The 27,825-nt window shown below is 41.0% G+C and overlaps 1 protein-coding gene across 3 annotated transcripts in view; it reads right to left on the bottom strand.

The window, feature by feature from the left end:
• Positions 1–2,870: 2,870 nt before the first annotated feature.
• wdr41 (WD repeat domain 41) overlaps positions 2,871–27,825 on the bottom strand; it is a 58,677-nt gene continuing 33,722 nt past the window's right edge. For all 3 annotated transcript variants that reach the window (XM_060843604.1, XM_060843623.1, XM_060843615.1), the window contains 7 exons: positions 22,699–22,761; positions 22,408–22,518; positions 18,107–18,297; positions 17,534–17,655; positions 16,618–16,700; positions 9,785–9,918; positions 2,871–4,254 (listed from right to left, as the gene is read on the bottom strand). In XM_060843604.1, the coding sequence (XP_060699587.1) occupies positions 4,108–4,254; positions 9,785–9,918; positions 16,618–16,700; positions 17,534–17,655; positions 18,107–18,297; positions 22,408–22,518; positions 22,699–22,761 (851 nt within the window). In that variant the 3' untranslated portion in view covers positions 2,871–4,107. The remainder of the gene's footprint in view (positions 4,255–9,784; positions 9,919–16,617; positions 16,701–17,533; positions 17,656–18,106; positions 18,298–22,407; positions 22,519–22,698; positions 22,762–27,825) is intronic.

Raw genomic sequence — 27,825 nt, 5'->3', positions numbered from 1 at the left:
TACAAAGTTGCAAAGCTTTCTCCCAAGCAACCACCTCAAATTTGGCAATAGTTTCAGCACAAATCTTGGATTAACCATATCAACAGAGAATCCACTGAAGGTTTGGCTCTTCCTATCATATAGCTATCTTCTCTCCTAGAACAATATTTAGTGTAGATAATATTATTTTCAATGCTTCTCGTGTTGTCATTGTCAGAACAGTTCTCAGTATACAGAATTTTTAAAAATGAAATGACTTATGTATGGGTTTTCATGAGTAACTCTACAATATGGCTTTCTGGTTGCTTTGATCAATCACTCATGGGGAGCAATTACTACAGAATATCTCTCTGATGTTTTTACTGTACCTGAAACTATTTTTTAAATTCATTTGTTGGTTGTCAGTGTTCCTGGGTGGTATTTTTTATTGCCTATCCCCAGTTACTCTTGAGAAGGTGGTAGTGAGCTACCTCTTGAACCACTGCAGTCCACCTGTTGTGGGTTGACCCATTACAGAAAGAATTCCCATGTTTTGACCCAGCAACAGTGAAGGAATGGCAATATATTTCTAAGTCAGGGTGGTGAGTGGCTTGGAGGGGAATTTGAAGGTGGTGATGTCCCCAAATATCTGCTGCCCTTGTCCTTCCCAATGGAAGTGGTCATGGGTTTGGAAGGTGCTGAGGATCTTTGGTGAATTTCTGCAGCGCCTCTTGTAGATAGTACACACTGCTGCTACTGCGCATCAGCAGTGTAAGGAGTGGATGGTGTACCAGTCACGTGGGCTGTTTTGTCCTGGATGGTGTCAAGCTTCTTGCGTTATTGGGGCTGCACTCATCCAGACAAGTGGGGAGTTTTCCATCACACTCCTGACTTTGCCTTGTAGATGTTAGACAGCTTTGGGAAGTCAGGAGGTGTTACTTGCGACAGCATTCCTCACCTTTAACCTGCTCTTGTAACCATTGTGTTTACATGGTGATTCTAGTGACATTTTGGTCAATGATAACACCCAGGATGTTGATAGTGACAGATTCAGTGATGCTAATACCATTGAGTCTAAAGGGATGGTGATTAGATAGTCTCTTATTGGTGATGGTCATAGCCTGGTATTGTGTGGTACAAAGGCTACTCAAATGCCAAGCTATGACCATTAACGTTGAAAAATGATATAGGACATTGAATTTGCTTAGCAATGCAATTGAACACTATTTGGCAGAAGATAGCATTTAAATAGATTAATCTTCATTTAAGCGTGGATAGAAAGGATTGACAGTTTTGTGGGTTTTTTTGTACTAAGCAGCAAATAATGGAAGGTAACTCAGTTTATGTTATATAATACAACCCTACAAACACAGCTAATATTGCGTGGCGTCTTTTGATGGTAAGGTAATACATAAAACACTTAGAATTTGAATATGTATAATAAATTGGATTAACTATAATCCAAGAGAGTGTTACTGATGCAAACAATAATAGCTTGTTAAAAAAAATGACATGTAGATTGTGAGTCTCTCCAGCTCCCTCCATGTGACGAACTACAAAAATGGCATTCCATATTCACAAAAACAACTTTACATGACAAGCTTTTCAGACAAATGAAAAGGTCTGTAAGATTTATGCATTTCTTGCACAAAATCAACTTGATGGTGCTGCCTGGCACATATTTTTTGATTATAGGCATGTACAATATATGTTAAAGAATGCCACATTATCAGTTGTTTAAGTGCACAGTAGACCACAAGACCATAAGATATATTAAGCCATTTGGCCTGTCAAGTCTGCTCCACCATTCAATCACGGCTGATGATTTTCTCAAATCACCCCGTCCTGCTTTCTCTCCATTACCTTTGATGCCATTACTAATCAAGAACCAAGCTATCTTTGTCATAGAAACCACTGTGACTTGACCTCCACAGCCTCGGAGGCAAATGAATTCCACAGATTACCACACTTGCTGAAGAAATTCCTCCTCATTTCAGTTCTAAAGGGCTGCCCTTTCACTCTGTGGCTGTGCCCTCAGGTCCTCGTTTCCCAGACTAGTGGAAACACCTTCTCAACATCCACTCTATCCAGGCCGTAGCATTTTGTAAGTTTCAATCAAATGTCCCCATCCCTCTAAACTCCAGCAGGTACAGACCCAGAGTCCTCAATTGCTCCTCATATGACGAGTGCTTCATTCCTGGGATCATTCTTGTAAACCTCCTCTACACTCCCTCCGAGGTCAACACAAGTAGGCATGCAAAACTCCTCACAAACGTAGTCTGACTAGAGCCTTGTGCAGTCTCAGCTTCAGTAGTGCATCTCTGCTCTTTTATTCGAGCCCTCTCAAAATGAATGCTAACATTCTGAACTTCAGAGGAACAGTCATTCCACCTGAAATGTTGTGTTTGCTTTCAACAGATGCTGCCATGTAATTTAGAGACTTGACGACCCAATAATGCACATTTGTTCCAGTGTTGAATATTTATAATTTTAGATATTTTTATATTCAACTTGCTCAGGTGCTGCAGCAAGCGTAAAGTGAACCTGTGCCTTGTGGCTCAGAGGTAGATAGACCACAAGAACATTTATTTAGAATTTTACACTTGTCAATTAATAACAACCGAACAATCAGATTAAACAATGCAATTAAATAGATCATAGCAATTTAATGATTCAAATACTCTTGCAACAATGAATGAATGGTCATTGGTTAGATTTGCCCATGCCCATTCAATCTCCAACATTTTAAAAAAAAACCCAGGTGAACATCTCTGTTCCGAAAGAAGACGGAATCTACTTTAACCAACTCAGTGCAAAGTCTGGACATGGAAATTAGAATAGATTATTTCTATGCCAAATTATGGACAAAGAGAGATGATTGACATGAGAAAGTGAGACCAATTGAAAGAAAATGTTTTAAAAATTTTAATTAAAATGTCTCCAACAATTAAAACCTGATAGACTCCACATTTGAAATAGTTCATTTTCAGGTTAACCGGCAGTGACAAACACTTTGTCTATGTGCCCTTTTAATGATATCCTAAGTAACAACTATTATGATTTCATAGTGTAGTCAAGGTACAGTACAGAAATTTGCAAATATATTTTCCATCCAGGCCACTGCCTTACTGGACACAATCTACATATTGTAAGATTACTATTTGTTAAGACAATATAAAATAAATTTGGTCACCTTTTGTCCAATTCCCTACACAGCAGCTTTAACATCAAGCTTCATTCAGACACCAACACTCTTGGCTTTGGCAAGAAGGTTGTACTGAAGCTACACTAGATCTTCAGCATAATTAAACTAGACCTGATCAGCCAGGTACACCATTAAAATGTTCAATTGGTAGGTTTAGTTTTTTAGATATAGGGAAATAAATAGGTTGCAAGTCTTTCAACCAAGCTCATCTGATTTGATTTAATCTAATTGAAAGTTTCTTCTGTACTTATTTAGTAAAGGAAACCACTGATAGACTAGTGGAGCAGGTAGACAATGGTACTAATCAGACAAAATTATCTGGGTAAACACTAGTCATTTTAGTTCCACGTGCAGGCAACATTAAGTATTGGACTTACCAAATCATTTCCACCAGACAATTTACAGCACAAACAAATCCTTGAAAACATTTCTGTGGATGTAAATAGTTTGTCAGGCCTCTGACTTTAACAACATGGAACTTTTCAAACATGCAAAATCATATATTTAACACAATACATAATTTCAATTGTTACACAGCTAGCCAAAAAAAATATTTAGGCCAAAAATATTTTAAAATATTGCAAACTTCCTTTCTATGACAAATTATTGCCAGAACTTTTATGGTACAATGTTTCTATTCCGTACACTGAGTAAAGAAGTAACCTTGCAAAAATCATATTAGCAACATTATATGTTGGTAAACTATTTGCAACATTAAAAGGTTATGTAAATTCAAAAAGGTAAGAGGTCAGTGCTTAGCAGAAAAGAGATTTACAATTTACAATCTAAATTACCATTTCACATTTACAGCTTTAGTATGTAAACAAGTCTTTGAAGTATTAACATTGTGAAGATTTATACAAATACACTTGCTGCAGGGCCCTTAAAGTCATTAGTGCCATCATGCAATGTTCATTTTATATGTTTCACAATTATCTCAAATGTTAAGCATCGTATTGTTCTTCCCGCTCCAATTTTTGGAATAATGCCTTGCTTCTCAACTTTGATTCCCTTTCTCCATCTTTCCATAAAATGACAAGGTGATCTGTAGAACAGGTTACCATTCCATGGCCTTCAAAATATAGGAACATCTGGGATTTGACAAAAACAAAATGTATCATTTAATAAGTACATCTTGCTCCATTGATTAAAACTATTAGAATTAATTTTAAAGCTTTCATCTAGGAAAGAAAACAGCACCAGAATAATGTTAATCACTTTAGAACACTCCTGAGGTCTTAATGGCATACACATTTGAAATGAATGCAAGTGTTTGGAAAATACTATCAATGATGGAAGAGACAAATTGGGAGGGTTGAGGGGTTTGGATAAAAACTGGCAAATGGCACTAGGTTAGATTGAGATGTCTAGTCAGCACAGATGTACTGGATCAAAGGGTCTGTCGCCAAGCTATATAACTCTAAGGTAAAGTTGGCTGCCTGTACCACAATGCATAAAAGCATCATGACAAATGAGCTGAACCTAGACTTTTGTTCTGAATGCATACCACTCAGGCATGAAGGAAATAATAGAAGTTGTGATAAGGACTCTGTTTATGAATATAGATAGGTGAATTCACACTTCCATAAATGATATTTAAACGACAACAATTAACAGGTTTTTAGGAAAACAGAAAAATTAGGATCAGTTCAAATGAGAGTGAGACAGAGCAGAAAGGTTTCACTGGAAGTAATACAATGGATGTCCAGATCAGGATAACAATGGGATATGCAGAGACCAAGAGAAAAGTAACTTGAGCAGCATTATAGAACAAGAGTAAAACAGCAGAGAAAAGAACCAGTTGGGGAATCAGTGCAAGTATTTGTAGATAGTTCCTTTTGTGACCTCAAAAGCAACACCAGTAGCTATTGTCAAACTGCCAACATTGAGCAGAGGGGAAACGAGCTTCATATATATTGGTAAAAAAGCAGGTGGGTAAGCTTTAGTTGTCATTAATACAACTGGCCAATTTCACAAAAAGTACAATTTCAACATTGCCTCGCAACTTATTCCCAAACCCTGCTGGAATTCAGCATCACATTTCCAGAAAATTAACCCCAGGTATACAGGTAATTGTATAACACATAGGAAACTGTTGAACTCATGCCACTCCAACACAGTCAAAAGCTCTGTAACTCAGTCACTCAGCTTCAGTATGTAGATAACCCTTGTAAGTGCACTCAATATGAAATCAACTTTCAGGGCACTTTGACTCCTCCTCCAAAGCATGAGAAAATTGGTCAGAGTTCAAGGTTTGTGCGAAGATTTGTAGCTCGGGTGCTCGTTGTTGTGGTTCTGTTCGCCGAGCTGGAAGTTTTTGTTGCAAACGTTTCGTCCCCTGGCTAGGCAACATCAGTCGTGCTCTGGAGCCTCCTGCGAAGCGCTGCTTTGATGTTTCTTCCAGTATTTATAGTGGTCTGTCCTTGCCGCTTCCAGGTGTCAGTTTCAGCTGTCCGCTGTAGTGGTTGGTATATTGGGTCCAGGTCGATGTGTTTGTTGATGGAGTTTGTGGATGAATGCCATGCCTCTAGGAATTCCCTGGCTGTTCTCTGTCTGGCTTGCCCTATGATAGTATTGTTTTCCCAGTCGAATTCATGTTGCTTGTTGTCTGCGTGTGTGGCTACTAGGGATAGCTGGTCGTGTCGTTTCGTGGCTAGTTGATGTTCATGTATGCGGATTGTTAGCTGTCTTCCTGTTTGTCCTATATAGTGTTTTGTGCAGTCCTTGCATGGTATTTTGTAAACTACATTAGTTTTGCTCATGTTGGGTATCGGGTCCTTTGTTCTAGTGAGTTGTTGTCTGAACGTGGCTATTGGTTTGTGTGCCGTTATGAGTCCTAAGGGTCGCAGTGGTCTGGCTGTCAGTTCTGAAACGCTCCTGATGTATGGTAGTGTGGCTAGTCCTTTTGGTTGTGGCATGTCCTCGTTCCGTGGTCTGTCTCTTAGGCATCTGTTGATAAAGTTGCGCGGGTATCCGTTTTTGGCGAATACCTTGTATAGGTGTTCCTCTTCCTCTTTTTGCAGTTCTGGTGTACTGCAGTGTGTTGTGGCTCTTTTGAATAGTGTCCTGATGCAGCTTCGTTTGTGTGTGTTGGGGTGGTTACTTTCATAGTTTAGGACTTGGTCTGTGTGTGTTGTTTTCCTGTGTACCCTTGTGGTGAATTCTCCGTTCGGTGTTCTCTGTACTATCACGTCTAGGAATGGGAGTTGGCTACCCTTTTCTTCTTCTCTCATGAATCGGATTCCTGTAAGTGTGGCGTTGATGATCCGGTGTGTTTTTTCTATTTCCGTGTTTTTGATGATTATGAACGTGTCATCGACATATCTGACCCAGAGTTTGGGTTGAATTTGTGGTAGGGCTGTTTGTTCTAATCTTTGCATAACTGCCTCTGCTATGAGTCCCGAGATTGGTGATCCCATGGGTGTTCCGTTGATTTGTTCGTATATCTGATTGTTGAATGTAAAGTGTGTAGTGAGGCACAAGAAGCACTTCGCAGGAGGCTCCAGAGCACTGATGATGTCGCCTAGCCAGGGGACGAAACGTTTGCAACAAAAACTTCCAGCTCAGCGAACAGAACCACAACAACGAGCACCCGCGCTACAAATCTTCGCACAAACCTTGAACACTTACGGGCGAGAGACGCTGAGACAAGCCAGGAAATGGGAATCCTGCGCTAACCGCCTAAGCGCCACATATGAACTCCGGTTCCTACACGAATGCCGAAAGAATCAAATCCTTCCACAATGTGTCAGGTACAGACCACCAGTCAATAATCCACAAGCCAGGGAAACAGCCAAGCAGAACGGATTCAGGATGATCCAGGTAATGATCACAGACGCTCACAACTGACTGCATAAATACAAACAAGAAATTGCGCGCCAAAAGTCATTAATTTCAAAAACCACTAATCATGAATGGACCCGGACCATAGAACAGGCTGTTACTATAGGACAGAACAGGACAACACACCGCAAAAAAACGGCACTAAAAGAAAAAATGGCCAAACGAACACAAAAAAAAAGGACACTACAACACACACCTGGGTTAAAAGCCTCTCCCACAGACATGGAAAGAACTATACTGGCCAAGGGACTCAACTACAACCACAGGGATGCCAAGACAGCAGACTTCCTAGCAGCACTAGAATGCACACTCAGGAACAATGGACTGACAGAAGAGACACAACAAACAGTGAGACAAACGGTCGTACCTATGATGATAGGAAAAAGACAAACACATAACCTCAACACCAAGGAGGGAAGCACTGAAAGCACTAAGAAACGATAAGAACATAATCATACTACCAGCAGATAAAGGCAGAATGACGGTCATCCTAAATAAATCAGATTACATCAAAAAAGCACAACAACTACTCGCAGATACCAACACCTACCAAATGAAGGATTCTGACCCCACACCACAATTCACCAATAGAATAAATAACACACTAAGGAATCTACAAAAAAACGGACAGATAACCAAAGCTGACCTACAAAGAATGAAACCTGAAAGCAACAACACCCCCAGATTCTATGGACTACCCAAAGTACACAAACCAGACATCCCACTCAGACCCATAGTATCACTACCAGGGACACCAGCATACAAACTGGCCAAAGAACTACAACAGAAACTGAAACACCTGGTCAGCGGATCCAAACACTCCATACAATCAACACAGGAATTCTTGGACGTCATCAGGAATACACACATAGACAAAGAAGAAACCATGATCTCATTCGACGTGACGGCACTGTTCACTTCGATTGACAAAACCCTAGCCAGAGAAACAATAGCCAACCTACTGGACATACAGAACAGAAAACAGGAGGCGGACCCTATCAACAAAGACGGCATACTTAAACTACTGGACTTGTGCCTCACTACACACTTTACATCCAACAATCAGATATTCGAACAAATCAACGGAACACCCATGGGATCACCCATCTCAGGACTCATAGCAGAGGCAGTTATGCAAAGGTTAGAACAAACAGCCCTACCACAAATTCAACCCAAACTCTGGGTCAGATATGTCGATGACACGTTTGTAATCATCAAAAACACGGAAATAGAAAAAACACACCGGATCATCAACGCCACATTCACAGGAATCCGATTCACGAGAGAAGAAAAGGATAGCCAACTCCCATTCCTAGACGTGATAGTACAGAGAACACCGAACGGAGAATTCACCACAAGGGTACACAGGAAAACAACACACACAGACCAAGTCCTAAACTATGAAAGTAACCACCCCAACACACACAAACGAAGCTGCATCAGGACACTATTCAAAAGAGCCACAACACACTGCAGTACACCAGAACTGCAAAAAGAGGAAGAGGAACACCTATACAAGGTATTCGCCAAAAAAGGATACCCGCGCAACTTTATCAACAGATGCCTAAGAGACAGACCACGGAACGAGGACATGCCACAACCAAAAGGACTAGCCACACTACCATACATCAGGAGCGTTTCAGAACTGACAGCCAGACCACTGCGACCCTTAGGACTCATAACGGCACACAAACCAACAGCCACGTTCAGACAACAACTCACTAGAACAAAGGACCCGATACCCAACATGAGCAAAACTAATGTAGTTTACAAAATACCATGCAAGGACTGCACAAAACACTATATAGGACAAACAGGAAGACAGCTAACAATCCGCATACATGAACATCAACTAGCCACGAAACGACACGACCAGCTATCCCTAGTAGCCACACACGCAGACAACAAGCAACATGAATTCGACTGGGAAAACAATACTATCATAGGGCAAGCCAGACAGAGAACAGCCAGGGAATTCCTAGAGGCATGGCATTCATCCACAAACTCCATCAACAAACACATCGACCTGGACCCAATATACCAACCACTACAGCGGACAGCTGAAACTGACACCCGTAAGCGGCAAGGACAGATCACTATAAATACTGGAAGAAACATCAAAGCAGCGCTTCGCAGGAGGCTCCAGAGAACTGATGATGTCGCCTAGCCAGGGGACGAAACATTTGCAACAAAAACTTCCAGCTCAGCGAACAGAACCACAACAAAATTGGTCAGAACCCAGAAAAATCAGCTCCGACAGCAAACAAAAGTAGTATCAATATTCCAGAAAATGCAGATCATTTTCCATACCTTAGGAGGCTCCTCTTGATGAAGATGATAAATAGCCAAGAACAACAGAGTTTATCAACAACACCAATGCGATTGTTCAGCCGTTGTCTGGCTGAGGATGGGAGCTTGAAGGACTGGAACCTTCAATCTAAAACTCCAGACGTGGTTTACCAGATAAGCGACCTTCAGAAAAATTGACAACCAATAGCAGGCACCTCAAAGCCTTGGAGAAATATCATCACTGCCGTTTCCACATCCAGTGGCAAGATAGGCTGCCCAATAGCAGCATCCTCTTTGTAGCTAGCACATTCTGCATCAATACACTAATCATCAAAATCCATTCTGATAGAAGGACATTGGTATGTCTGACAACGTCATGTAGATAACTATGACAGCCAACCTTCTGCACCAACCCCTGTTCTAATGATAAGGTAACACAGACAATAATCAGTTTGGAATAAAATGTACACATGCTGAATAATTACTTACTCGCACTGCACCTGAATGGCCAATCAAATCACCAGTTAACTCCAGAGTCTTTAAGACAGAACATTCCAACTTGCGTTTTGCCATTTGGTTTTGCTGCTTGTTTGGTCTGCCAATTCCCCACATGCTAAAAAGCCCTAAACATAAATACAATATAAATAATCTCATTACAGTTAGGCAGTAAATTCATAAAAGTGAGAAATCCATGCCAGCAGAGCCTAAGTCATAATATTAACAAGTACAGAGATTTAATCAAAAACAAAATTTACTTAAAGCATTAAATACTAACATTTGGACGGACTTAGGTCTGTTTGCATAAGGCATGCAGAGAGTTAGCATGAAGGTACAGCAAACAATTAGGAAGATAATTGTTTTTTGGTTTTTCTCACATGGGAATAAGTTTATGTTTAGGTGGTCTCAGCAAGACCTTATATAACTTCAGCACCTGGAATACTGTGTGCAATTTTCATCTCCACATTTAAGAAGCGATATACTTGCTTTCGAGGAAGTACTGATGCTCCACTGAATTAGTTCTTGGATGAAGGTTGGTCCTATGATGAGGAGCTGAGCAAATTGAAATTAAATTCCCTGGAGTTTAGAAGAGAGAGAGGTGATTTCATTGAAACATACAAGGTTCTGAAGGAGCTTGATACAGTAGAAACTGGTTGAGGAATCTAAAGCTCAGAGGCACACTCTCAGAATAAGTGGCCAATCATTTAGAATTGAGATGAGGAAAAATGACTTCACAGATGCTTGAATGCCTTTGGAATTCTCTGCTCCAGAATATTGCGGAGCCTCTATTGTTGAATGCATTTCAGAATCGATCGATAGATTTTTGGTCTCACAAGGATATTGGGAGCAGGCAGGAAAGTGGTGAAGCCCAGGATCAGCTATTATTGTACTGATAGCAGTGCTGGCTCAACAAGGCCACCTGGTTTACTCCTGCCGGTTTGTTCAGCTCTTGTTAAAAATTGGAAAGAACAACACCGCTCCGGAATGGCAATGTCAGTGTAAATTGGCTTGTTATAAAAATTGGGACTCCCTAACATGTCTAATTGATAGGTTCCATCAACTCACTTTATCAGGATGGAAATCTGTCAAGAGATATGGTATTAAAGTCAAATTTGAGCAGTGAATTGGGTTCCTCCTCTCCAAATTATGCTGTCTGAATTAAACTATTGATGGAGAAAACCACAAAGCACAGCTAGAACATTCTAAAGAAAAAAATGCAGTCTTTTGTTTTTTTGTTATTTTTACATTGCAGCTTATACCAGGCCTTTGGTTTGAAAAATAATTAGTCAGTGGCCAGCAATTTCAACTCAATTTTACTATATTTTCAACTGTTATTTGGCCAAGACCAGTGCAAAAGGTAACAGAACATTAAGTGCTTTTTCTATTTCAATTTCCATAATTGACGTAGTTCCAAAAATATGCAATAGATGCAGGCTCAGCTTAAATTGGTCTTAATCTCAGAGTGAACCAATCGCCATTGGGAGTTAGTGCTAACTATATTGTGCTTGTGTGCAGGCTTTCTGAGAGAGCTTAAAATAAGCTAGTTCTTCTCAGTGCAAGGACACTAAAAGGTGCACTTTGAAAGCTCTTGAATGCAATTAGACTGATTCATGGCAGATTTTTGATTTGCTGGCATGCAAATTAATCAAAGCAGAGACTGAGGGCAGTGGGGGGGATTAAAGTGAAACACATTAAAAACAGGCTCACCATTTATATTGCTATATTCAGGTTTAACCAACATAAGAACATAGGAACTAGGAGCAGGAGTAGGCCGTCCAACCCTTCAAGCCTTCGCCGACACTCAATAAGATCATGGCTAATCTTTTCATGGACTCAAATCCACTTACACGCATTTTCAGCATATCCCTCAATTCCTTTATTTTTCAAATAAGTATCTACCTTAGCTTTAAAAGTGATTACTGAAGTAGCATAAACTACTTCCCTGGGCAAGGAATTCCATAGATTAGCAAACATCTGGGAGAGGAAGTTCCTTTTCAGTTCAGTTCAAAGCTGCTTCCTCTAATCTTGAGGCCATGCCCTCTTGTCCTACTAGTGGAAACATCCTATCTATTTCTAGTTTATCGATTCCCTTCATAATTTGATATGTTTCTTTGAGAACCCGCCTCATGCTTCTAAATTCCAATGAATATAATCCCAATCTACTCAGTCTCTCCTCATAACCCAACCCCCTCAACTCCAGAATCAACCTAGTGAACCTCCTCTACACCCACTCCAGTGCCAGTACATACTTTAAGTAAGGAGGCCAAATCTGCACACACTACTCCAGGCGTGGCCTCACCAGAACCTTGTACAGCTGTAACATTACCTCTCTGCTTTTAAACTCAATCCCTTTAGCAATGAAGGACAAAATTCCATTTACCTTCCTAATTACTTGTACCTGCAGACCAATCTTGAGAGATTCAGGCACAAGGACACCCAGGTCCCTCTGCAAATCAACATGTTGCAACTTTTTACCATTCAAGTAATAATCTATTTTTGCTGTTACTCCTACCAAAATGTATGACTTCACATTTACTAACATTGTATTCCATCTGCCAAACCTTTGCCCACTCACTCAATGTATCTACGTTCCTGTGCAAAGTTTCACCATCCTCTGCACACTTTGCTCTGCCACTCGTCTTAGTGACACGGGCAAATTTGACACCGTACACATGGTCCTCAACTCTAAATCATCTATATAAATTGTAAATAATTGTCGTCTCAAAACCAGTACCTGAAGCACTAGTCACTGATTGCCAGCCAGAATAGCACTAATTTTTTTTCACTCCTTGCTTCCTATCAGTCAACCAATCCTCTATCCACACTAATACTCTAGCCCTAACACCATGCATCCTTATCTTATGCAGTAGCCTTATATGCAACACCTTGTCAAAGGCCTTTTGGAAATCTAGGTACACCACATCCACTGGGTCCCTGCTGTCCACCTTGCTTGAAATGCCTTCATAGGATTCCAAATGATTTGTGAAGCATGACCTGCCCTTCATGAACCTATGCCGCATCTGTACAATGGGACAATTTTGAGATGCCCTGCTATTTCTTCCTTGATAATAGACTCAAGCATCTTCCCCACTACAGAGGTTAAGTCACTGATCTATAATTCCCCATATTTTATCTACTTCCCTTTTTAAACAGTGGAATCACATTTGCTAAATTCCAATCTGCTGGGACAGGCTCAGAGTCCAGCAAATTTTGGAAAATTACCACCAGTCCACCTGTTATTTCTCCCACTGTCTCCTTTAGTACCTTGTGATGCATTCCATCAAGGCCAGGAGACTTATTAGATTAGATTACTTAGATTAGATTACTTAGTGTGGAAACTTCTATCCTAAGGTAAAAACAATGACTGCAAATGCTGGAAACCAGATTCTGGATTAGTGGTGCTGGAAGAGCACAGCAGTTCAGGCAGCATCCAAAGTGCAGCGAAATGCACGTTTTGGGCAAAAGCCCTTCATATTTATTCCTGATGAAGGGCTTTTGCCCGAACGTCGATTTCGCTGCACTTTGGATGCTGCCTTATCTATCCTAAGGTCCATTAGCTTACCCAACACTAGCTCTTACTGGCATGTTATTAGTATACTCCACTGTAAAGACAGATGCAAAATACCTGTTCAATGCCGTAGCCATTTCATCATATCCCATAACTAATTGCCTCTTTTCATCCTCTAAATGACCAATATATACTGTAGCTACTCTTCTTCGTTTTATATATTTATTTAAACATTTGCTATCAGTCTTTGTATTCCGTGCTTGTTTTTTTCTCATACTCTATCTTACTTTTCTTTATAGCTCTTTTTGTGGCTTTCTATTGACCTGTAAAGTTTTCCCAATCTTCTAGATTTCTGCTGTTTTTGGCCACTTTGTATGCCTTCTCTTTCACTCTGATAGCCTGCGTCATTTCCTGAGGCACCCATGGCAGATTACTCCCTCCTCTTACAGTCCTTCAATCTCACCAGAATATACTTTTACTGAGCACTTTGAAAAATTTCTTTGAAGATCCTCCACTGCTTGTCAACTGTCGCACCATAAAGTCTCTGTTTCCAGAGCCAGATCCTCCCTCATTCTATCATAGTCCCCCTTATTCAAGCACAGGACCTTGGTATTGGATTTTATCTTCACACTATCCAGCCGTATTTTAAATTCAACCATAGTGCGATCACTCCTTCCAAGAGGATCTCTGACTGAGGTTATTAATTATTCTTGTCTCATTACATAGGACCGGATCTAGGATAGTTTGCTCCCTCTACTGTTCTATTACATGCTGTTCAAGAAAACTATCACTGGTACACTCAACAAAGCCACCCTGACCGAGCTGGTTCGAACAATCTACATGCAGATTAAAATCCTCCATGATAATAGCCGGACCATTTTTGTAAGCGTTAATTATTTCCTTGTTCATTGCCTGCCCCAATGCAATGTTATTATTTGGAGGCCTAAAGACTATACCAATCAGTGACTTTTCCTTCTTGGAATTCCTAATTTCCACCCAAATGGATTCGACCTCATGCTCCACAGAAACTATATTATCTCTCAGCACCACCCTGATGTTGTCCTTGAATATCAGAGCTACACCACCTCCCATGTATTCCTGTCTGTCCTTCCAAATAGTCTGGTACACCTGGATATTTAATTCCCAGTCATGCCCATTCTGCAACCATGTCTCTGTGGTGACTACCAAATCATATTCGTTCATGATGATTTGTGCCGTTAACTCATCAACCTTGTTACAAATGCTACGAGCATTCTCCACAGTCCTTACAGCTTCATAAAAAGTGAGCTATAGCAAATTCACTTCTTAAAAGAAAAACAATTTAACAGATCATTTCTGCTGCAAAATTTTCATAAAATAAAACTACAAGTCTCAAAACTATGCAACGATTCAAAAAAGCTTTAATTATGGATAGGACTGCTGATTACTACAGCCCAAAGCTTCCTAGAAATGTGCACCACTGGCATTGGGCCGTTTTACATTAAAAATGCACAAACTACTAGCAGAAGTGAGTTAAAGCATTCATACTGTGCTGTTATTTCCCACTCCATCGGTACCCCTACCTAAAACATGAAAAACTGATCAAAGTTGGACTCTCCTCACGCAGTCAAAGTAATCACAACTGAGAATTATTAGCAGATGCACCAGTTCTCTCACTGTGGTCAGTCAGTAAGAGAATTCAAGAGTCAAAATAATTGATTGAAATAGAACAAACTTAGTTTCTTTAAATTTTTAATATTACACATTATTGTTTCAATTCATAACTAAAATGTATCAAAACAATTACCATTGTGTGCCAGGTCGAGCGTATAGTAAACATGCCGGATCAGGTCTATTGTGCGCATAGCAAAGTACCTGAACTAATCATTGACAAAAGCAATTGATCTGAGGCAGAGTTCGCTCTGAACTGAGGAGCTTCCCTAGCATTTGTTGTTCATCCTTAATTGGTCCTGAATGAATTGACTTAGCCATTTAAAACAGCACAATGCTCCATGTCTTAATATGTAGGCTTGAAGTCACATGTCAGCCAGACCAGGCAAAAAAGATTTTATTCTCAAAAAGTAGTGAACCAGATGAGATCCTATGATCATTGATGATAATGTCATGATCACCATTCCAGAGACTAGCTTTGGATTCTCAGAGTTTATTAGTTTATTAAGTGAAACATAATAGCAGCACAATAGTCCCTAACAAGAAACTGAATCTAATCATCACCCATTGACAGTCAATGACATTGTTGTTGCTGAATTCCCAACTCTCAACATTTTGGGTTATCAAAGACAAGAATCTGAATTGGACAGGCCATATAAATACTGCAATATGAAAGCAGGTCAGAGGCTAGGAATCCTGTCCTGAGTAACTCACTACCTGGCTCCCCAGAGTCTGTCTACTAATGGTCTACCCTCCACTTGTCTGGATGAGTGCTCATCCAACAACACAAGAAACTTGACACCGTCTAGAACAAAGTAGCCCATTCTCTCTCATCGAGTAAAAAATGAGATCTGCAGATGCTGGAGATCACAGCTGAAAATGTGTTGCTGGTTAAAGCACAGCAGGTTAGGCAGCATCTCAGGAATAGGGAATTCGACGTTTCAAGCATAAGATGAAGGGCTTATGCTCGAAACGTCGAATTCCCTATTCCTGAGATGCTGCCTAACCTGCTGTGCTTTAACCAGCAACACATTTTCAGCATTCTCTCTCATCCACACACATTCACTCCCTTTGCAGCAGTGTGTATCACCTACAAGATGCAATGCAGAAATTCACCAAGACAGCAACTTCCAAACCCATGACCACTACCATTTAGAATGAAAGAGCAGCAGATACTTGGGAACACCATTACATGCAAGTTTCATCCAAAGCCACTCAGACCATCATTGTTTGGACTTATTTCACCAGAAAGCCCCCCACCAACAGCATTATGCTGTACTTGTACCAAAAAAGACTGCAACAGTTCACTACCACTTTCTCAAGCACAGCTTGGGACCAGGAATAAATGCTGGCCCAGTGCGAGAATAAAAAAAAAACAATTCTTCCCAAGACCTCATTCAAAGATGGACAGTATAGTTAATTTCAGGAGTACAGCAACTGTTGTTCACACTTTCGCAGCATTTAACTGCAAGGGGGAACATAAATCAAATTGGTTAATGTCAATCAAGAGAAATCTCTTAAGTGATTGGACTTAACTGGAGACCAATCATCAGGTTGAGGACATCATGTGAAGATTTGTTATAGCAAATTTGCATTAATGAAACGCACGTTATAGCAGAACTTGTACTTTAAATCTACCAATGCATATAACAAGTAGTACAGTAACCTGATGTGGCTGGCTCAGCTGGTGGCAGCTCCTGCAATTCCCAGAGGCGAACACTGCCATCCTCAGAGCAGGATACCAATTGGCTGCAAAACACATTGAAATGTTGATAATACTTTCAGAGCAAACAAGAAACAGCAGAGAAAATTGGTTTTGTTGTTACTTAATGTATATTAAACGTTCATTATTGATTTTGCTCAAAATGTTCTAAACTTAATTCCGGCAACAGTTTTAAGTTAGAGAAAGAGAGGACTGCAGAAGTTGGAGATCAGGGTTGAGTGTGTGGTGCTGGAAAAGCACAGCAAGTTAGGCAGCATCCGAGGAGTCGGAGAATTGATGTTTTAGGCACAAGTCCTTCCTGATGAAGAGTTTATGCCTGAAACGTCAATTCTCCTATTCCTTGGATGCTGCCTGACGTGCTGTGCTTTTCCAGCACCACACCCTTGCCAACAGTTTTAAGTAAACAATGGAAAGTGTACTAAATACTTAGGACAAGAACATACTCATCAAAGTTTATTACCTTTCCACAGATTTAGTAAAATGGCAGTATATATATAAAAATTGAAATCTTTCCAGTCTTAATTTTTGCTAAATTTAGAAATGGAAAAAGAAATGTACCTAAAAGTACGCAAAAGCCCCTACTTCCTCTTAAATGGAAATGGAGGACTTTTTGTAAAGTGGCATTTAACTATGTGTCAACAATCCAAACTAAAAACCATCTACACCTTCTAAAGTGGTACTGCAGAACCATTTAAAATGAATAAAATTAATATCAGTACATCTTAAGAGAACGGTCAAGATTATTAAGATTGATCTAAATTGCTTGAAAGAAACAAACTTGCATTTTCATTTAGTATTTTTTCCTGCTTCATGTAATAAGAGCATGCTGTTTACACAAAACTGGAGCAAGATTTCATACTTGTTTGGTAACTTTGCAATGTGCAACACGCGTGAATCATGTGCCACTTGCTGGTACGCGATCACCGTTTTTGTTTGAAGATTATACACATAAATTCCAGTTCCAATGGCAGCAAAAACATTCTACAAGGGGAAAAAAATTAGAAACTTATCATTATAAAAGGATGTAGAATTGCTAGAGAGAAGAATTTGGAAAGCTGTAATGATTGATCTGATGAGCTGTTTTGTAGCACAGACCAGATGAATCATCAGTTAAAGTAAGTGAAAGAGTAGGATTTGGATTTTTCCATATTTATGAAATAATTTTTTTTTTAAAATGCTCTTCCTATTGTGTGCCTTTTGATGAAAATACAAAGCAAAATGAATTGTATATTTTTCAACAAAGCTCCACACTAATTGAATGACAGCATGTTCTTTGCTAAACTTCTTATCATTGTAGCCCATAGATGGGCCTTTTTATCTTAATTCATAATGCTGATTTGATGGCGTTAAATATAACATTCATAAATCCATTTGGAGTATTAGACACAAATTTGTTAGATTTTGGGATAAACAGCACTGGCCTCTTGTTTACCTCTCTATCTGAAGACAGATGATGGATGCAGGTTTCATGCTGGTTTGAGGTTAATGATATTTTTATTTCAGCTGGTTTATCAGACTGTTGGGCAGAATTCCAGAACTGAGATTCAGATGCTCGAACTGACCAATCCAGGCTGTCCCAAATTATTAACTCACCCACGTGGGATCCAGTTGCAAATGTATTATCTGTTAATGGAAATAAACAATTCACTGTGGCAAGATTCCAGTGAAACCAAAACTCAAAACAGCTTGGCATTGACTACTGATTTTAGGTGACACGAAGAGTTTGATTAAACGCTTGCCTGTAGAATTTGCTTCTGAAAACCTATGATATGAACAAGAACTCTTCTAATGCATGGATCTGCTGCTAAAGTCAGCAACTTAAATCAGTAGCAGCTAGTTACGATTTCTGCTTGAGATTCAGGAGGGAAACCTATCTCCGGAATAGCATCAAAAATTAGTACAAGCCTTAATCAAAACTAATTTCCACATTTGTACCTAACTAATTTTAAATGAAATTAAGATATTTTCTGAAGAAGGCAGCCATAACACCAACTACTTAAAAACAAGTAGTTCAATCACTTTATCAAGACAGGTGTGAGAGGGATGAATGGCAGTTATCACAAAGTCAGAGAAACTGAAGTTCTAGCAGTGGGAGGTGATCACAGATAAAGTAACAGACAATTCAGAGGATGAAATTTTTAAATTTAAGGTGTTAGGGAATCACAAACCGGTGTAGATCAGGGAGGAGCGGGGTGATATTTGATCGGAACTTCTGACAGGATAGGATCCAAGTAGCACAGCTGTGAATGAGTTGAAGTTGATGGAACATTAGAAATGGATCAGAGAAGTGACAGTCTGAAATTTGGGTGGCAGCGCAAAAAGACAAAAGGCTCACAGCTTGTTTTATTTTTAAAAAGTGGAGATGACAGCAGCTTGGACATTCCAGAGGAGACAGAACCATTAATGGTAAAAAAAAAACCCGCATGTGGGCTAAGAATGGAAGTTAAGTGACAAGCGTCTTATTCAGAATAGGGCAGGGGTAGGATCGAGGTCTTGTGGACAAGGTGAGGTCTGAAAAGACATGAGGCAAGATGAGTAAAAGATGGCAGCTCAGTGGCTGTGGAATAAAGGAGGCTGAAAGCTTTGTTAACACTAATTATTATTAAATTGTTAAATTTAGCTACTTTGATTCTTAGGCCAGGTTCAGTTTATTCCACTGTACAGCAAACTTTGTATTAATCAGCACCTTGAGAACCTGCACTTTAGACAAACTGGCAGAAATTATATAATCAAATTACCAGAAGTTTACTGTATTATTGTGATCTCCACAATGTCAGAGTAGTCAGTAAGAAGACACCCTGCTAGTAAATTTTATTCAAGGCAAAGTTGCATTAAGTGATTTATGCTGTAAATGAACTATAACAATGGTGTGCATACTCCCTGCATTATCTTTCTATTTCTAAATGTGTGTTTTTACCTTGATTATGTGGACCTCTTGATCAACCAAATATTGGTACACTCCTCGTCCCATAGGTGTTGGTTAATAAAAGGTTTGCTGTAGTTTAATTTTCAATGGCCGCAACAACAGCTAAACTAGCACTACTTCAAAAAGCTTTTTGAGGATTTTCTTTTTGTTTTACAGCTGTGATTTTGGCAATCAATTTATTTTCATACTTAAAACGTTTAGAAGTTTGCTTTTTGGGGGAACAATAGTTGCAATTTTTTTTATATACATTGTCAAGTAAGCTTGTTTTTACAACAGCTCAACTTTATAAGAGGTCGTGCAAGTCTAAAAAGTGGATAAAGAAACATCTACTGGCACAAGTATTTTTTTTTTAATTTGTTCACGGGATGTAGGTGTCACTGGCTAGGCCAGAAATTACCTAACTGCCCTGGAGAAGGGGGTGGTGAGCTGCTTTCTTGAAGCACTGCCATCCTTGGGCTGTAAAGACACTCAAAGCGCCATTATTCTGCAACCCTTGTCACAGTTACTTTCCAACAAAAGAGCAACCATGTCTGTTTTGTCCAAATTGGTAGAAGAGAAACTATTCAAAAACAGCAATGGCACCATGATAAGCCTGCAATATAAGGGAGGCACTGCCAGTGGTCTACTGTATTATCACTCCTCTGAAATGTTATGCTGGTTCAGGCCAAACCAGCACTACAACTTCAAGTACCATGCTGGCTGTATATGCATCAAAAGGCTTAGATAACATTGCTGAAAATTTATCTTCTTTCCAATTGAGCATTATAAGATGCTGCTTCAGTGGTACATTCCTCAAAATGATTAACAATGCCTACTTCACATCTATCCAATGAAACTGGCAAAGAAATTTTGAACACTATCAAATCTCAAAATACACAAAAGCAAAAAAAAAAATGAAGCAGGTGATGGACTACGTTTTGCAACTTCTGTCATTTATATTTAGTACTGGCGATTAGTCTTCAGTTGCAAGATGCCTTGCTTTCTCCTGCAACAGTGGCCAAGTAATATGTTGTCCCCCAAGTGAAGGAAGTAGTTACAGAGATAGTAGATGCACTGATATTAATTTTCCAAGAATGCTTTGATTCTTGAAAAGTATCAGAGAATTGGAGAACTGACAATGTCGTATCCTTATTCATAAAGGGAGGGAGACAGAGAAAGGCCAGTTAGCTTCACATCGGTCACTGGGAAATAATTTTTATCCTCACTTGTAGAAAATAAATATTGCTGGCCAGGCCAGCATTTATTGTCCATCCCTAGTTGCCCTTAAGTGGTGTGAGCTGCCTTTTTGAACTGTTGATCATCTGCTGCAGGTTGACCAACAATGCAGTTAGTGGGGAAATTCCAGGATTTTTACCCACTGACTGAAAGAACAGTGACATTTTTCCAGGTCAGGATGTCGAGTGGCTTGTTGGGGGGGGGGGGGGGGGGGGGGGGGATCTTCAAGATGTGAAGTTTCCATGTATCTGCTGCTCCTGTCCTCCTAATGGTTGTGGGTTTGGAAAGTGCTGAGCCATGACCAAATTAGCACAGGGTCAACAAAATTAAAGAGATAAATGCATGGCTAAAAGATTGGTTTGGGAGAGTTTCAAATTCATGGGACATCAGCACCAGTACTGGGGAAGGACCAGAGCTCTGGCAATTGCATAACTAAAGCTGTGGGTATGGCTTTAAACTATAGTGGATTCAGTTGCATGGAAAATAATGGAAATAGTTAGAGGCAGCCCCATAGAGGTTATTAGAGTTTCTAAAATAAGTAATAAAACTGTGAATAGAAAGGGTCAGTAATCTAACTTCAGGCACAGCAGATAAGGGGACAACTGTGAGAAGGGGGCAGTCAAAGCAGGACTGAGGGTGTTGTACTTCAATGCACACAGTATAAGAAGCAAGGTCAATGGGCTTGTAGCGCAGCTTGAAATTGACAGGTTTGATGTTGTGAAGGGCCTTCTGTTCTGAAGAGGACTCTCACCGGACCCGAAACTGATCACAGTTCACTCTGATCTCTCTCCACAGATGATGGCAGACTTGCTGAGCTTTCTAGTAATTCGGTTTTTGTTTTCGATTTCCAAAATCTGCAGTTTTTTTTGGTTTTCTTAATGTACTTGCTGATGTTCTTGACTATTTCCTTCCACAGCAAATGGTGGATGCTTAGTTCTGAGTCTGCCAGGATCACTTAGTTTCTGACCTCATTATAGCCTGGTTTCCTCCCATTCTGTCAGCAGTGTATAATTTATACTAATAATGATTGTCTTGAAGGCCTGCCTCTGTACTTTTTACAGTGCATAATTCTGGGTTATTGGCTTAGGGAGAGGTGATGGCCAAGGGAGAGGTGATGTCCTCGTGGTAGAGGTAGTGGTACTTTTACTGAACTGTTAATCCAAGACCAAATTAATGTTCTGGGAACTTGGGTTCAAATCCCATCACAGGAGAAGGTGGAATTTGAATTCAATAAACTCTGAAATTGAGTGTTTAATGATGACCATGAATCCACCTTGGAAAAACCCATTTGATTCACTAATGTCCATTAGGGAAGGAAACTGCCACCCTTATCTGGTCTGGTCTACATGTGACTCCAGAGTCCACAGCAATGTGGTTGACTTTTAACTGTCCTCTGGGCAATTAGGGATGGATGTTAAATACTGGCCTGGCCAAGGATGTTCTCAACCCATGAATTACTTTTTAAAAACTTCCAACATTCCAAGTAAGGATTGTTCTGCCTTCTGTCAGAGCTATGTGCAGTAACAGCTGAAAAATGAGCCATGAAGGCAATTAATCTACGTAATCCTCAATAAAAATAAAAATGAATTTACCATTTACACTGATTAATGCCCTGATATCATCTTCATGGTTTGACAGTCTTCTCATCTCAATAATTTCCCAAGTCTGAGATTCTGATGACAATGGCGTCAACTTGAAAATAACTGAAAATAGCAAAAGTTCATTAAACACTAAATCTAAAAGTTTTCATATTCAGCTTTATTTTTACTACTACACCATAAGTACATTACTAATTTCCTTAGAAATTAGATTAAATAAAAACACAGCTGACAGATGTTAAATTAAACATTTTTTTACTAATGCAACTTTCACAAAAGTCTTACCTATATCCTTCCTGACCGCTGTAGCAATGCTGTTTTTTGGTAGTTCTATCATCGAGCTTACATCTGTTTATATTAAAAAAAACACATGAGAGACACAATAACCCTCATACTCAAAATGCATGGCACTCAAGATGACAGGAAATTAACTGGAGAATTGTGAGAAACAAAAATCAATCCCTATCTCACCTCCCACACTTCACTTTGTATATTGCATGCTATTTCCACCATTAAGCACATATATGCTCCCGAGTTATAGTTTCAGTAGTTTGGCAACTCATTTGTAGCTTTGCCTCGTGCTGCACTTAGCATGGCCTCCTGCACTTATCCTTGAACCAGTACTGATGCTTTTAGGATATTGACAGATTGAGAGAAATACAATTCTGCTTCTCTTGGTCCACAAAATTTCTTGGATGCCCAGCTTGGGGCTACTTGATCAGTTCTGAATCCACCTTATTCAGCATGGCATTAATGTCCCACATGGTGGCGTGGGTGAAGATGAGACTCAACTCCAAGATGGCAGTGCAGCAGCAGCTCACAGGGGCCTCTCCAGACAGAGAGCTACTAAATTCCAAGAGAAACAGAAAACCCAGTGTTTGCAAACACTGCTACAGTAGAGGAACCAGGTGGAAACATACCTGGATGGAGAGCTTTGGAGACCAGGCCTCCAGTCCTCAGCCTCGCCTGATGCCGGGTCTTGAGACATCGGAAGCAGTGTGCGAGGAGGCAGAGGTGCGGTAAGTATAGGGGAATTCTCGGCTTGCTGCTGAGACCAGGCCCCCAGTCCTCGGCCTTGCCGGATTCCAGTAACTGGGTGTTGAGTCATCAGAAACCGTGTGCAAGGGGGCAGAAGTTCATGCCAGGCTAAGTGCGAGGGAGCAGTAAATGTGCAGGAGTTCATACCAGGCTAAAAACAAAACCGTGCCAGCCAACTCTCTCTTCCATTCTGCTCTCCAATGTCTACTCCCTGGACAACCAACTGTTCTGCATCAGACAGCAACAGGCACCTCAGGAGTTCAGAGAATGTTGTGGTTCTGTTCGCCGAGCTGGGAGTTTTTGTTGCAAACGTTTCGTCCCCTTTCTAGGTGACATCTTCAGTGCTTGGGAGCCTCCTGTGAAGCGCTTCTGTGCTGATTCCTCCGGCATTTATACTGTTTTGAATCTGCCGCTTCCGGTTGTCAGTTGCTGTCCGCTGCAGTGGTCGGTATATAGGGTCTAGTTCGATGTGTCTGTTGATAGAATTTGTGGATGAGTACCATGCCTCTAGGAATTCCCTGGCTGTTCTGTGTTTGGCCTGCCCTATAATAGTGGTGTTGTCCCAATCGAATTCGTGTTGTTTGTCATCTGAGTGTATGGCTACTAGGGATAGCTGGTCGTGTCGTTTAGTGGCATGGCACTCATCCACACGACCAGCTATCCCTAGTAGCCATACACTCAGATGACAAACAACACGAATTCGATTGGGACAACACCACTATTATAGGGCAGGCCAAACATAGAACAGCCAGGGAATTCCTAAAGGCATGGCACTCATCCATAAATTCTATCAACAGACACATCGAACTAGACCCTATAAACCGACCAATGCAGCGGACAGCAACTGACAACCGGAAGCGCGGATTCAAACCAGTATAAATGCCAGAGGAATCAGCACAGAAGTGCTTCACAGGAGGCTCCCAAGGACTGAAGATGTCACCTAGAAAGGAGATGAAACGTTTGCAACAAAAACTCCCAGCTCGGCGAACAGAACCACAACAACGAGCACCCGAGCTACAAATCTTCTCAAACTTTGAGTTCAGAGACTGTTGTGTCCTTGTTTTTATGGAAACATGGCTCAGCAACAGAGTTCCAGAAACTGCCACCTCGCTAGACGGGCTTGCCTGGTTTCACGCCAACAGAAATGCAGCTCTGTGCGATAACTCTCTGGGTGGGGGGGGTCCGTGTGTCTGTATCAATACAAAATAGTGCAAAGACACCATGCTAGTGTCGCTACTGCTCATCACTGGTCGATTGAGAGACTGTTAGGTGCAGACTGTTTTATTTCCCACAGGAATTCATTGCTGTTCTTATATTTGGGGTATATATTCCTTCCAGTGCTAATGCTAAGGAAGCACTCTGAACTGTATGGGCTATTGGTGGACTGCAGAACGCACATCCTGACAGTCTGTTTATTGTTGCTGCAGATTTCAACCATGCAAATCTCAAGACTGTGCTCCCTAAATTCTATCAGCATGTGGACTTTGCAACAAGAAGGGAGAACACGCTGGATCTGGTTTACACAAACATCCCCAATGCAGACAGGGCAGAGGCCCAGCCCCACCACGGCTCCTCAGACCACATCTCTGTTATAGTAATCTCAGCATACACACCGCTCGTCAGACGTGTCAAACCAGTTCTGAAGCAGGTGAAAACCTGGCCAGCAGGAGCCCTTTCTGTCCTTCAAGACGGTTTTATCCAAGACCATCAATTCTAACCACAACCTGAAGCCACGGATGATCGCAAACGTGTGTGCGCTCTGCTGAGGACCCCTAATTCCGCTTTCAGAGCAGAAGACAAGGCGGCCCTAACAACAGCAAGGGCCAAGATGACCCGAGCCATCAAAGAGACAAAGTGTGCACACGCACAGAGAATACACAGCCACTTTCAGGACAGTGGCGATATACAGCATGTGGAAGAGCATCCAGGCCATCACCAACCCACAGTACAGCATCGCCTGCTTGTGCTGGTATTGCCTCACTCCTGGATGAGTTGAACATTTATGCTCAGTTTGAGGCATGACATGGCATCACAGCGAGGAAGTCCACATCAGGTGCTGTGTCTTACCACGGCCGACATGAGGAAGACCCTATGCAGAGTCAACCCACATAAGGCTGCTGGACCAGATAACATCCCTGGCAGATTGCTCAGACGTACTGGCAGATGTTCTCAAGGACATAGTCAACATCTCCCTGAGCTACACCGTAGTTCCAACATGCTTCAAGGCTGCGACCATCATCCTCATGCCGAAGTAGTCTTCAGTGTCCTGTCTCAACGACTACCATACTGTTGTGCTTACACCCATCATCATGAAGTGTTTCAAGAGGCTCGTGATAACGCTTAAGACCCTGCTGCCACCCCCCACCTCACTGGACACCCTGCAGTTCACATCAACCCATTTGTTCAAAAGATGATGCCATTTCTACCACCCTCCATCTGGCCCTCACACACCTGGAGAAGGACACCTACATCAGACTACTGTTCATAGACTTTAGTTCTGCATTTAAGACGATCATTCCTCAGCACCTGATTGGAATGCTGAGTCTGCTGGGCCTAAATACCTCCCTTTGTAACTGGATCCTGGACCTCCTGACTGGGAGACCTCTGTCAGTCCGGATTGGGAACAGCACCTCAAACACTGTGCAAGGGGGGGACGGGAGTGGAGGAGACAGATTTGAGCGTTCAGTCCACTATAGTTCACACTGTTGACATGACTGTATAGCAATGCACAGGTTGAATCACATCAAGTTCACTGATGATACGACGGCAGTGGGTCTCATCAGAACAAAAAATGAGTCAGTATACAGAGAGGAGGCACTGCAGCTACCGGACCGGTGCAAAGGCAACAACCTGTCTCTGAATGTGGACAAGACGAAAGAGATGGTTGTTGACTTCAGGAGGGCACAAAGCGGTCACTCTCTGCTGGACATCAACGGCTCCCTGTGGAGATCGTGAAGAGCACCAAATTTCTCAGCGTACACCACCCGGCAGAGAATCTCAGCTGGACACTCAACATCAGCTCCATAACCAAGAAAGCACTGCAGCGTCTCTACTTTTTGCACAGGCTGAGGAAAGTCCACCTTCCACCCCCACCATCCTCTCAATATTCTACAGAGGGTTCATTGAGAGGACCTCGAGCTGATGCATCGCTGCCTGGCTCGGAAATTGCACCTTCTCGGATTGTAAGACCCTGCAAGGGGTAGTGAGGACAGCTGAGAAAATCACCGGGTTCTCTCTTCCCTCCATTACAGACATTTATACCACACGCTGCATCCAAAAGGCTAAGAGCATTGCCGAATATCCCACACACACCTCATTCAAGCTCTTCTCCATCCTGCCATCTGGCAGAAGATACCGGAACATTCGGTCTCTCATGGCCAGACTACAGCAGTTTCCTCTCCCAAGCCATCAGGCTCCTTAACATACTATGATCGGACTCTTTCCCATCTGAAATTCTTCTCACGACTTCAAATTGCTGCTAGAAAAATGTCTATTGTTTATCATCCATCAAAACACTGTAACTTGTGTGCTTTGCAATTCTTACGCACTTTATGCCACATACAATTGTATAGTTTGTGCTGTCTATGTGGCACCCTCGGTCCTGGAGGAACGCGGTCTCGTTTTTACTGTATCAGATGTATATGGCAGAAGTGACAAGTAAAAGCCACTCTACTCTACTCATCTCTATAAAGGATAATTTGATTGCCATTTCCACTAATACTGCCGTGGACAAATGTATCTGTGATAGGTAAACTAGTAAATGCTAGGTTTTTTTTTGTCCCCTAGTTCTCTCAGCCCCTTTCTGCATGACAGATATTCCTTCATGACTGAGCAAGCTTGTTTAGTGATATTACAATGCCAGACTGTGATGAAAATTAAAGTCCCTACCAACTATGCACTCATGATCCTCAATGGAACCTGCTCCAACTGTATACATCTTTGAGACTTCTCCAATTTTGGTTTCCTGGATGTCCTTGATTTCAATTACTCTATGATATGTAGCAGTATTTTCAGCTGTGTTAGCCGCAAGCTCTTTAAACATTTTAACGTCTCTCTCCCATTAATATACTCCTAGAAACCTACTTCTTTGATCAAGCTTTTTCACATATTTCATGATTTCTCCTTCCATGTCTAAGTGTCAAAGGATGTCAAAAATGTTTTTATTGATACCATTGTTATATGCCTTGATATATTTTACTGTGTTCCATGTCCTATATGCAAGTTGATATAGGCATATTAGTATTAGTAATAGGTTAAACTGATTTAATACTGCGGTTTTCCATGCAAGATTAGTTCTCCCAAGAAAAAAAGTTTCTTGAAAGTTTATCTTGGAAATAAACATAATTGTAATAAAACGTGAAATATGGAACTGAA

This window comes from Hemiscyllium ocellatum, chromosome 2 (assembly GCF_020745735.1).
Source record: "Hemiscyllium ocellatum isolate sHemOce1 chromosome 2, sHemOce1.pat.X.cur, whole genome shotgun sequence".
NCBI classification, from domain to species: Eukaryota; Metazoa; Chordata; class Chondrichthyes; order Orectolobiformes; family Hemiscylliidae; genus Hemiscyllium; species Hemiscyllium ocellatum.
The sequence above is the reverse complement of the archived record's forward strand: the minus strand, read 5'-3'. Positions and strand labels throughout refer to the sequence as shown.